The sequence below is a fragment of the Podarcis gaigeae genome, assembly GCF_964106915.1.
Source record: "Podarcis gaigeae genome assembly, chromosome: Z".
NCBI lineage: Eukaryota > Metazoa > Chordata > Lepidosauria > Squamata > Lacertidae > Podarcis > Podarcis gaigeae.
The window spans coordinates 37,320,291-37,332,669 of NC_139691.1; the positions used below are offsets into that span (position 1 = coordinate 37,320,291).

The 12,379-nt window shown below is 40.9% G+C and overlaps 1 protein-coding gene across 6 annotated transcripts in view; it reads right to left on the bottom strand.

Annotated features, from left to right (window-relative positions):
* PCDH11X (protocadherin 11 X-linked) overlaps positions 1-12,379 on the bottom strand; it is a 758,870-nt gene that overhangs the window by 652,642 nt on the left and 93,849 nt on the right. For all 6 annotated transcript variants that reach the window (XR_014560298.1, XR_014560299.1, XR_014560300.1 and 3 more), the window contains one exon: positions 1,231-1,814. Coding sequence is in view for 3 of the 6 variants with exons in the window: in XM_083722715.1 (XP_083578841.1) it covers positions 1,231-1,770 (540 nt within the window). In the remaining 3 variants the exon portion in view is untranslated. The remainder of the gene's footprint in view (positions 1-1,230; positions 1,815-12,379) is intronic.

Consider the following 12,379-nt stretch of genomic DNA (forward strand, 5'->3'; position numbering starts at 1 on the left):
ACACACACACAAAATTATTTGTAATGTCAAATGCCCTGCTTGTTTCTACAGAATGGGCATCATTACAGTTGCTCTTTTCTCTGTGTGTGAATAACTTTTCATTTCCCTTTACTATTAACCTACCCAAGCATTACCAAAGCAGGCTGATTGAGCCAGTCAGATGGAGGGCTTCCTCTTTGCTTCTCTGAGAATGTTAATTTGCTTCAGTGCATATCACTATTCCACGGGGCTCCCTTCTTTGCTTTCATATGCTTCACTGCCAGAGCTACTGGTCACATTCACTAAGTACATCCCTACCTCCAGCTTCTCCTTGACAGATTATATATATATATATATATATATATATATATATATATGCTGCGAGTTTTGAAAAATGTCCAAGCGTGCAGTTCTTATGGGACTGACAGCTCAGGCAGTCTAAAACTAACTAGTACTGAAATGGAAAACATCACACAAAGTGGTTGTGAATTTCCCCACATATTTAGCGTATGGGAAGCCAAAGATTGGTTAAAATGTTATGTCTGGAAATCCAGCTTATTTTGGATTCAAGATATATACTGATGGCTATAAAGGTAGTTGGGTGGTAAGATGTCATTCTTCTTCTCATCCCCTCTCCTAGCTAAGGTTCCTGCACCCACAGCAAAAGGCTCACACACAAATTGACTGCTCATGTGAGTAGTTAAATGCAGAAGAGAGGGTTTGCCAAGGCAACACATGAATTGTGCCTGAGTGACTCAGAGAGAATGCATCTGTATGTATACTCACACACACACACACACATAAAAAACACTTTCTTTGGTGCAGCCCACAAGCATATATAGTCTACCACATTCTGCCAGTTTAGATCATATATATAAGGCAGGCAAACTTGAAAATCCCTTATTGCATGAGAAATGAGGAGGTGAATATGGGGAGAGGAGATCCCAAAATGCTAAGATGTTTATATATGAAACATTATTACCATTATTATTATTATTATTATTATTATTATTATTACTACTACTACTACTACTACTACTCAATCTTCTATTATCTTTCCACCACTCCAGTCCATTCCCCACCCCTCTGTTTTATTTTCACTTTTCCACTTTCAATCAATACCCCCATCTTTCCTTATTCCTCCCCTTGCTGAAATTTAAATGCAATGCAAGATCCTAGAAATTATTAAGAAACTCAAGGGGAAATAATGGAGATGAATCTTTCAGGGGAGATACAAGGACCAACATTCACCTTAAGGAGTTCATAGTGCTGGATGCCGTTGACTCCAATGTCAGGATCAAGAGCAGATGGGACAGAATACCGGGAATTGATGGCTGTATTCTCAGGGATGGAGATATTGATGACTGTTGATGGAAAAAGAGGGGCATTGTCATTTATATCCTCAATCAGGAACCTGATCTTGACCAGTCGGAAAACTTCATCGGGCAGGACAGCAACTTCCACCTCATAGAAACAGCGGTTCTCACTAAAAATGCCAGAGCAGAGCTTCTCCCGGTCAATGCGGTTGGCAGTGGTGAATATTTCTCCAGTATTCTCCTCCACGTGCACCAGCGGAACATCCCCAGTCTTATACACAAGCTTGAACTGCAGGGGTGACGAAAGGGGCACATCAGGGTCCAGAGTCAAGTTGAGGTCCTTAAGCAAATTGCCAATTAGGACATTTTCTGGCAACTCCTCCCGCACCGTATAATTCTTCTCCTGGGCACCGGACTGAAACACGATACAGGTTAATAAGGCTGCCAAGAGGTAGGTCCTGGAAAGCAAGTCCATCTCCAGAATGGCTAAGGAGTTGTCCAACCGAACACTAAGAAGAACTAGGAAATAAAAATGAGAAGAGAAGAACAGATTAAGAAATGCCAGCAACCTAATAAGAGGTTTTAATCTGGTTTTTTTGTTTTGTTTTTTAAAGGAACAGCAAATTCAAACATATCATTTGGCAACGGCTGTTTCGCAGTGAGCACTGGCACAGTGAAAAACAAACAAGCAAACATCAATATACATTTACTGTTTGTAAATGCTTAGTGAAGTAGATTGTTTAGTATTTGCAAGGCTTCCAGCCAATACATGCCAATTGCCAGCCAATTCCACTGCCTCACAAGTTTTGCTTTCAGGGAGAGGGAGGGAGGACCATCTACAGGGTAGCGCAGCATCTCCTTGTAACTAGGAGCTAAAGTCATACATCCAAGGAATTCCACCAGAGTATTCCATCTGGGTGTGCTCACCCAAAAGGTTCCCAACATTCGGTTTGCATGCCATTTGCTGCTTTCCCAAGGATGTGTGGGTGGGTGTATGTAAAGAAAGTATTTTCCCCATTCACATTTGCAATACCATCACACACCATATACAAACACTCTCCGCCCTCCTTCCTTTGCAGTCTGTGGTTTGGCTGTTAACACAAGTCATTCCAAACTATTTATTCTGAATTGCTGGAGTGCATCTTCTTCCACTTTGAGGCACCCCAATGATCTGAATTACAGAGTTTAATTTGGGACAAGGGAAGGTGCTGACTGGTAAGTCAGAGGTCCTGGCTGCCACACATTCGGGGCAGCACAATGAGGCTTCCTGGCCATAGCCAAAGTGATGAAGATAGGGGAGAAATTTGATTTTGCTAAAATTCCAAATGAGAAAATACTTCAAACCAATGTGCAAACAGAAACACACTTCAGAATCCACACTTCTATGAATTCTGTGGTGCAATGCTCCAACCAAACAATTATGTACCCACATACATCTACTGGGGGAAAGTGCACGTAAAATTGCTTAAAATAAAACAAAAAAGCATCATGCTACAGAAGGTTGTTTGCAGAAATGTGCATTATTAGTCAAAACTCAATATAACTGTGCTTATTAGGAGAAATTCATACTAAAAATTTATGGGAAAATGACTATGAAATTGTTTTAAAATGCAAATTGCTGTAGGAATTTGGACAACTGAGTTTTAACACCAGGGTAGGGGTGAGATGAGAAAACAACATTGATAGATTTGACCATCCCCACTTCTTCCAAAGAAGGAAATGCCTAGCCTTAGAATAAGGTTAAGAATATATTATTATTATTATTATTATTATTATTATTATTATTATTATTATGCCCATCTTGTTGGGTTGCCCGACCACTCTGGGCAGCTTCCAAAACATATAAAAACATAATAAAACATCAAACATTCAAAGCTTCACTATACGGGGCTGCCTGCAGATGTCTTCTAAAAGTTGTAGTTATTTATCTCCTTGACATCTGATGGGAGAGCGTTCCATGGGGACCCCCACTGCTGAGAAGGCCCTCTACCTGGTTCCCTGTAGCTTCATTTCTCACAGTGAGGGAACCACCAGAAGGCCCTTGGAGCTGGACCTCAAGGTCTGGGCTGGATGACAGGGGTGGAGATGCCCCTTCAGGTATACTGGGCCAAGTCCATTTAGGAACAATCACCAGCTGCCTCCTTGTTCTTCTGCCAACATGCTCCTGTGCTTTTGGGCCTCCTCTTTGAGGAAACAAAAACACACTCCCTCTTTTAATCTGTATCCAGCTCCAGAGAGAAAGCAAAGCTGTTCAAGGGTTCTCCAAAGCACAGATAGTTCTATCCGTTTTCTCATATGAGAACTCAGGCTGGCATAGAAAGCTGATCAGAGTGACACCCATCTGGCAGAACCCAGCCGAGAACAGATAGAACACATTACTAAGTAACAGAAGAAGGTTGCAATGGGCATAGCAAATGACAAGTGGTTTTATGTCAAACTGGCTATGTCCCCATCTCAAAAGAAATGTATTTCTCAGTTTCTTTGGATGTTAGATTACACAATATTGCGGGGCCTGCAACAAGCTCCCCATAGCACAGGCTGGCATAACTCGCTGATTCCCTATTTAAACTGGCTCTTAATCTTTAAATCTCTTTATCTGCAGGATCTGATATAATGAGCTAAGAATGACATTGTGGACACTTGGCCAAGCACTCAAGGCCAAGCCCATTGTTTTGTCACAAACATTTACTCCACATGTGAGTGTTTTAATTGAAAAAAATATTTAAGTTAGCAGGTTGCTATTGCTTTTCCAGACACTGCATTTTGGATCTCTGATGTCTTACAACCGTTTTGTTTTGTTTTGTTGTTTTATTTATTTTAAAGCTATTTTATAGTACAGTGGTAACTCGGGTTACAGATGCTTCAGGTTACAGGCACTTCAGGTTACAGACTCTGCTAACCCAGAAACAGTATCTCAGGTTAAGAACTTTGCTTCAAGATGAGAACAGAAATCGTGCGGTGGCGGCACGGCAGCAGCGGGAGGCCCCATTAGCTAAAGTGGTAGCTCAGGTTAAGAAAAGTTTCAGGTTAAGAACAGACCTCCAGAACGGATTAAGTTCTTAACCTGAGGTACCACTGTAGTATCAACCTACCAATGAATTATTAGTTGATTAATCTATTAGCAAACAGCAATAGTTCTGAAGCAAGAAGCACGAAGTATGTACAAACTTTTTATTTAAACATGTATTTTATCTCAATGCATGCATTTCTAGATATATGTTTATCCTAAAATACTTCCCCTCCCACACACACATTTTGATTCTGATGCCCCAAATCTGTTGGGAGGAATTAAATCCCAAAAGATATATCTATCTTGGGAAGGTGAAGGAGGTTTGTCCACTTAATAATAATGAAAAGCAATGAGTTGACCTAGCTTCCCCCAATGTCTAACAAAAGATGTAGAGGAGGGGGTGTTGCTTTATATGCAGAAGGTTCAATCCTGGCAGGTTAAAAATAATATCAAGAGGTATTAACAACAACAACCTATTTATTTATTTATAATTAATTATTTTAATAATAATAATTATTAATACTAATAGAGGTTAAAAATAAAAAGGTTTCTTTGGCTATGTCTGAAGTAAGAGGAAGAACAAGCAAGTGGTAGGTCCTCTGCATGGGAAAGACGGAGAAATGCTGTTGGGTGTCAGAGAAAAGGCGGAACTACTCAACGGCTACTTTTCCCAAAAGGAAAGTGATGCCCAACCTGGTGATAACAGAATAAATGATGTAAGGAGGGAGCTGCTGCCCAAGATAGGAAAAGAGGTAGTAAGGGAACAGCTAGCTATTTTAAATAAATTCAAATATCCAGGGCCTGATGAACTGCATCCAAGAGTACTAAAGGAGCTTGTGGATGTAATTTGTTTATTATCTTTGAGAATTCTTGGAGTACAGGTGAGGTCCCTACAGACTGGAGGTGGGCAAATGTTGTCCCCATTTTCAAAAAGGGGGGAAAGGCCCAGGTAACTACCAACGGGTGAGGCTGACATCCATACTAGGGCAGGTCCTAGAACAGCTAATTCAACAGTTGGTCTGTGAGCATCTAGAAAAGGATGCTCCGATTACTTGGACCCAGCATGGGTTTCTCAAAAATAAGTCATGGCAGACCAATCTGGGGTTTGTTTGTTTTTTAAATGAAATTAGAAACTTGGTGGATCAGGGAAATGCTGTGGATATAGTGTATCTTGATTTCAGTAAGGCTGTTGATAAAGTCCCCCATAATAGTCTCACAAGGAAGTTGGTAAAATGTGGGTTGAGCAAGATAACTGTTAGGTGAATTTGTAGCTGGTTGACGGACCGAACCCCAAAAGTACTCATTAATGGTTTCTGGGGAAAAGTGACAAGTGAGGTGGCACAGGGTTCTGTCCTGGGTCTGTTGTTGCTCACCGTCTTTATAAGTGCCTTGGATTAAGGAATTGAGGTTACAGACCTCATACTGCTCATCAAGTGTGCAGATGACACCAAACTGGAAGGGGTAGTTAATGCCACAAAAGAATCAGAATTCAAAATGACCCTAACAGATTGGAGAATTGGGTGCAAGCTAACAAAATGAATTTCAAAAAGGATCAATGTAAGGCTCTGCACTTAGGCAGGAAGAACCAGATGCATAAATATAGGATGGGGGACACCTGGCTTATTAGCAGTACATGTGAAAAGGATCTTGGAGTCTTGATGGACCACAAGCTTAACATGAATCAACAGTGTGATGCAGCCTCAAAAAAAGAAAAAGAAAAAAAAAGCTAATGATATTCTAGGCTGCATCAACAGAAGTATAGTGTCCAGATCAAGGGAAGTAATAGTACCACTCTATTCTGCCTTGGTCAGACCACTCCTGGATTACTGTGTCCAATTCTGGGCACCAAAATTTAAGAAGGATGTTAACAAGCTGGAATGTGTGCTGAGGAGGGCAACCAAGATGATCAAGGGTCTGGAAACTAAGCCTTATGAGGAGCACTTGAAGGAGCGGAGTATGCTTAGCCTGGAAAAGAGGCAACTGAGAGGAGATAAGATAGGCATCACATGGAGGAGGGAGCATGCTTGTTTTCTCCTGCTCTGGAGGGTAGGACTCAAACCAATGGCTCCAAGATGCAAGAAAGGAGATTCTGACTAAACATTCAGAAAAAAAACTTTCTGACAGTAAGAGCTGTTTGGCAGTGGAATAGACTCCCACAAGAGGTGATGGGAAACCTCTTTCCTTGGAGGTTTTAAAACAGTGGTTGGATTGCCACCTGTCATGGATACTTTAGCTGAGATTCCTGCATTGCAGGGGGTTGAACCAGATGACCCTTGAGTCTCTTCCAACTCTAAGATTCTATGACATCACCAGGTAGGGCTGAGAGCAGCGGCCAATCAGCATAGTCAATGCTGAGCTAAATAGGCCAATAGTTTGCATTTCTACAGACAATTATTCATGCCATCACACACACACACACACACACAGAGAGAGAGAGAGAGAGAGAGAGAGAGAGAGAGAGAGATATGCCCAATGTAACGTGACAAATTCAGGGATCAGCTTTAGTAAGAATCTGCAGATGTGGAAATGTAAGCAAAATAGCTCATATGCATAAGCAAATGGAATTTTGGTCAATGCATCTACCTTCCTGACTTCAGTACATCCTAATTCCATACAGGGATGGAGAGGAGAAATACCTCTACTTCCTTAGCATGGCCTTTTAAATTTGTCAGTCTTTGGCAACAGCTTGCTTTGAGCAGTCACCTTTAATCTCTATTTTGGGAGAATTTGCATAGGACAAATTGTGTAGAATAATAATAAAAAACCAAGAAACCATGACCCAAAACATTTCCTACAGGAATAATATTTAAACACTCGTCACATGCACTACAACCTAATGCTCCATTTGTGCTACTCTGTCTCATCAGCATTCTTTTTTACTTCCCAACGTACATTTTCATGTAGCATTACACAACAGAGAATAGGCCATATAGATTATTATTTTTTGGGGGGGGAATTATTCATCTAAAACGGAAATGAGTTTAAAATATCGAACTAAAGTTAACAGCCATTTAAGTGTTCTAGTAATATGTGTTTAAATGACAGAACTGTACTGGCAGCATTCATATCGGAATGTGTACTGTGCTATTTTCCCCGTTTAGCTGTATAATATACACTATACACAGTGCAGGTATGTGTGTATATGTGTACACACACACACACACCCGCTGAAACTAGTTACCTGCTTTTGTTTCAGCAGTATTAGCTGGGCCTGGGGTGAGAAGGGGGAAACTCCCTATAAATCAGAGATTCAAGATCAAAACATATGGCCAAGTTTTGTCCATGATGGCTACCTTCAACTAAACCCATGGCCAGGCCCTGTTCTCACAGTGTCCACCCAGAATCCTGTAGGAAACCAGCAAGCAGAACCCAAGCACAAAAGCACATTTCCTTCCTGTGGCTTCCAGCAAGTGGTATTCAGGGTTGGTCAAAGTCATTTAAAATCACACCTTCGGTAATAGGTTTGACACCCATATATTATATTGAGTATATTGTATTGAGTAAGGCTATTGTTCTATCTAGATTTGCACTGTCCACTACAGGACTCCATACATTTCCATCCAGCTAGATGAATGCGCCTCACAGATTATGGTTCAGTGGTCATCCAGAACTTCAACAAATATAAGATACCTCCAATCACAATTTATTACTAGACCTCCTGGGTGTAGGGATGATATTTCTGTCTGAATACAGTGGTACCTCGGGTTAAGAACTTAATTCATTCTGGAGGTCCGTTCTTAACCTGAAACCATTCTTAACCTGAGGTCCCACTTTAGCTAATGGGGCCTTCCACTGCCACCGCACTGCCACCACACGATTTCTGTTCTCCTCCTGAAGCAAAGTTCTTAACCCGAGGTACTATTTCTGGGTTAGCAGAGTCTGTAACCTGAAGCGTCTGTAACCCGAGGTACCACTATACAAGCCTCCTTATAACTACCAGGGTAGAGTTTATACCCCACAGAAATAGAAAACAACAACAGTCATTTGAAACTCAGATTAAGAAGATATGGAATACATTGGCAACATTGCGGCCACCATCCAGTACATGAGAGAAGAAAGAAAGAAAGCTTCCAAGACAAAGAACCTCTATTTTCTTTTTTGAAACATAAATAGAATGGATTTTAGGGGCCTATTGCTTTACTTGGTTAATACTCTCTCTCTCTCTCTCTCTCTCTCTCTCTCACACACACACACACACACACACACACACACGAGAGAGAGAGAGAGAGAGAGAGAGAGAGAGAGAGAGAGAGAATGCTTTGTAATTTTTTATCCATGTCTCATCCACTCAGTTTTAAAAGGGATATTATTAAATGTGAAATAAGATCATGTTAAAAAAATAAATAAGCTTTGCAAACTCTCAGGGAAAATCACTAGGATGCAAAACACATGCACCATCATCAAACTTCTGCTACCTAATTTAAATGATGAACCACAGAAAAGCAGCACAGTAATATAAAAGTATAATCCCAGAGAGTGTTTCTAGTAACGATAAACCGCAAGACCACATTGCTGGTGGCTTGTCAGCAGAAGAGAAAACTGTAAGATGCAGGTGTATTAAATTGTCAAGTGTGTTGGTATGGAAATGAAGAATTGTGCAGCTGACATACTGATTTGGAGTCCTAAAAGGAGAGATCCTCACAATCTTTTTTTTTAAATGACCCCTGTACTTCTCCTCTTACCTGCCTCAATATTTATTTGCCTGCATTCAGACAGCAATACCTGCCCTGCAAACATGTGAACTCTCAAGAAGCATATTCATCAAAATGAACTTGCCTGCTAATCTCAACCAGATTATACACCTTCTGCAGGTAGATTTGGCATAACAGATTTTAAGCACTGTGCAAAAACTTTTTCTGTTTTTAAAAAACCCAGACTTCTTAAAATGTTTAACTACAATATTGCTATGCTGTCATTTAGCTGCTGGTGTTATTCTATCTGCTCTGCTGCCTAGATGTATTTTCATATTTTAATTAGTATCTTTAGATTTAATCAGGCTGCATCTAACATAAACCCTTCTCAGAGTAGATGCATTGAAATTAAAGGAGATAACTTAGGTTCATAAATTCCAGTAGGCCTGAGTAGGACTCATATTGGACACAACCCATTGTTTCAAACCTTTTGTTTGACTTTATCAGGGTATTTTAAAATAGAAAGATGGTTTTAAATAAAAAGGAATAACCCCCGGCCCCCATGAAAAGCAGGGGTAAGTGGTTAACTTGATATAGGGCATGCACTCTATGTTCTACACATTGCCAGGTCAGGGTTTGTGTCACTGCCAGTGTGGCTCATCCTAAGCCACACCTCCTACTTGCAGTAGAACTCATTAAATACAAGGTGCCAACTTTAGTTAACAGTTCATGGTATGTGTGGGTGCTTTAATGTGTCCTCCTGCAAGCGCCCATCCAAATTAGCAAAGCTTATGTATGCCAAGGGAACGACAGGAAAGCAAGGGACTTCAACTGAGTAGCAAACCTCAGCAGGTCACTCATGAATTCAGTTTCCTTTGAAGCATTCTGTATTTTCAGAAAGGCTTCCCAGAGGAGTATTTGCAGCGGCTTGTTAATCTTCCCTTTTGCATCCTTCCTTCTCTGCACTTTCACTTGCAAATTATCAATGCAATTCATACTTATTTACATAATGAGGCATTGCAGATAGTGTTAGAATATGGGCAAAAGAATCTTGTACATAGTTATGTCTTTTTAAAAAAAATGCCCCACACCCCCCTTCCCAGAAAGAAAAAGGATTTTGCTAGACAGGGAAATATTTGGACCAGGTCATTCACATTTGTGCTCCTAATCTTGAACGTACATTTTTAAATCAATACAAATATGACCTTCCATGAGCTCTGTTGATCTAAAGCATGGGACTTTTCTGACCCTCATCTATCACATGTATTGACCAAAGAGCAATCTTTTGTTAGATCCCTGTTTGCTTTGCAGTTTGAAAGAGGGTGGTCCTGTTCAGTGGTCTGCCACAAGGGAGCTTCTAAAACAGGTGTGATTCGGAACTAAAAATTATCCACACCCCACATCTGAACCCTCTGCAAGCAGAGCACTCACAGGTTTCAACAGTGACAACATGTTAATTATAATGCCCTAATAAACTAAATGTTTTTGAATTATGGTGCTGGAGGAGACTCTTGAGAGTCCCATGGACTGCAAGAAGATCAAACCTATCCATTCTGAAGGAAATCAGCCCTGAGTGCTCCCTGAAAGGACAGATCCTGAAGCTGAGGCTCCAATACTTTGGCCTCCTCATGAAAAGAGAAGACTCCCTGGAAAAGACCCTGGTGTTGGGCAAGATTGAGGGCACAAGGAGAAGGGAATGACAGAGGACAAGATGTTGGACAGTGTTCTCGAGGCTACTAACATGAGTTTGACCAAACTGGGAGGCAGTGGAAGACAGGAGTGCCTGGCGTGCTCTGGTCCATGGGGTCACAAAGAGTCAGACATGTCTAAACGACTAAACAACAACAAGGAAACTAAATGGAACAGGGTCTTACTTCAGAAAAGAAAAATACAAAATGCTTGGGGGAAACAACCATTTCACATAGACACAGCTGTGTGGGTCTGCCTGTCATTTGTTCTTGGACGAAGGTGTGGGGGGGGTACTATGGCAACAGTTACACAAGGAGGAGGAATTAAAAAAGAGTTGTCTAGCAACAAGAAAACAGTTAACAAAATTGGGGGTAAATGCCTTGGGATGTAAGGAATTCAAACAGCCCTGCTACATGAAATCAATGATCCATGTAGTGTAGTGTCCACAAAGTGACCAAACCATTTAAGGAGAACATGAAGGGAATAAGTGCCTCCCATAAGTAGGTGCATCTCTTAACCATTGGTATCCAGTGACATATGCCTTAATTCAGAGGTTTCACAGACCATCATGGCTAGCAGTCATTATTAGCCTTACCCTCCATGACTTTATCTAATGTCCCTTTAAACTCACGTAAGTAGTGGTTATCGGCCAATTTCATGTTAGTCTAAATACACCCACAGATATATTGTGCTGGCTGTGTAGAAACCTAACTTTCAAAACTTGCAGTACAATGCCTACATCTGCTCTGCCCTAGAAGGACCTGAATATTGTAGAGGGCCATTGTAGTATGCAAGTTTTTAGCAAGCATTTGCTTCCAGACATAATCTCAGCATTTTGCACGATATGAAAATGACACCACGTTTCAGGGCCAACCAATAGGTGACTGTAGCAGTGTGTTAATTGTGTGTCTACCCCAATCACATAAAAAACAAAAACAAAAAACCAGGAGGTGGAAAGGCCAAGCTGGAAATGTTTGGAAAGGGTTTGACTTGCTGAACCATCCCTCATCATACAATACTTCCCAACCATCTGTTCTCTAATGTTTAATTGTTTCCTTCAGCTGGACTGTAATACTAGAAGCAAGCCCTGTTGGGATTTTCTTTTGAGTAGAGGGAGTTAGGCAAGATTGCAGGCTAGCAAGTAGCAGAAAAGGGATGCAGCAGCAGCATCCCTCATGTGCATTGTTCTTTTGCTAAAACTAGGTCCATGCCCATCATATTCCACATGTTAACATTGACTGGCAGTGACTTTCGAAGGTTTAAGACAGGGGTCTTTCCTAGCTGTAAATGGAGATGTCTGGGATTTAACCTAAGACCTTCTGAATGCAAAGCAGATCCTCTACCACAAGTGGCGGTCCTACATTTTGAGGGGCCTGAAGCTTGAACTGCTTTGGGAACCTCCTTTGTAACCAGCACACCTTTATGACATCTGTGCTACCGACTCTCAAGCTTTGGGATTGTTGAAATATATACAGCAAAAAATTAATTTATTAGAGTCATGCGACTCAAATTAGGTCTTCTAAACTCAAGAATATTATGCAATATGGACTAAAGCTATTTTGGGCCCTCTTGGGATTAGGGTCTCTGAAGCTTAAGCTTCATTAGTTTTATAGTAGATCCACCCCTGTCTAACACTGGGATAGGGTCTTTTCCTAATGTGTTGTACATGAAATCCAATTTTGGAGATACTTTTCAACAGTGTGTCTCATCAGAAGCAATGGAAAAGGCAGTGGTTTCTGCAACAGGAACCATTG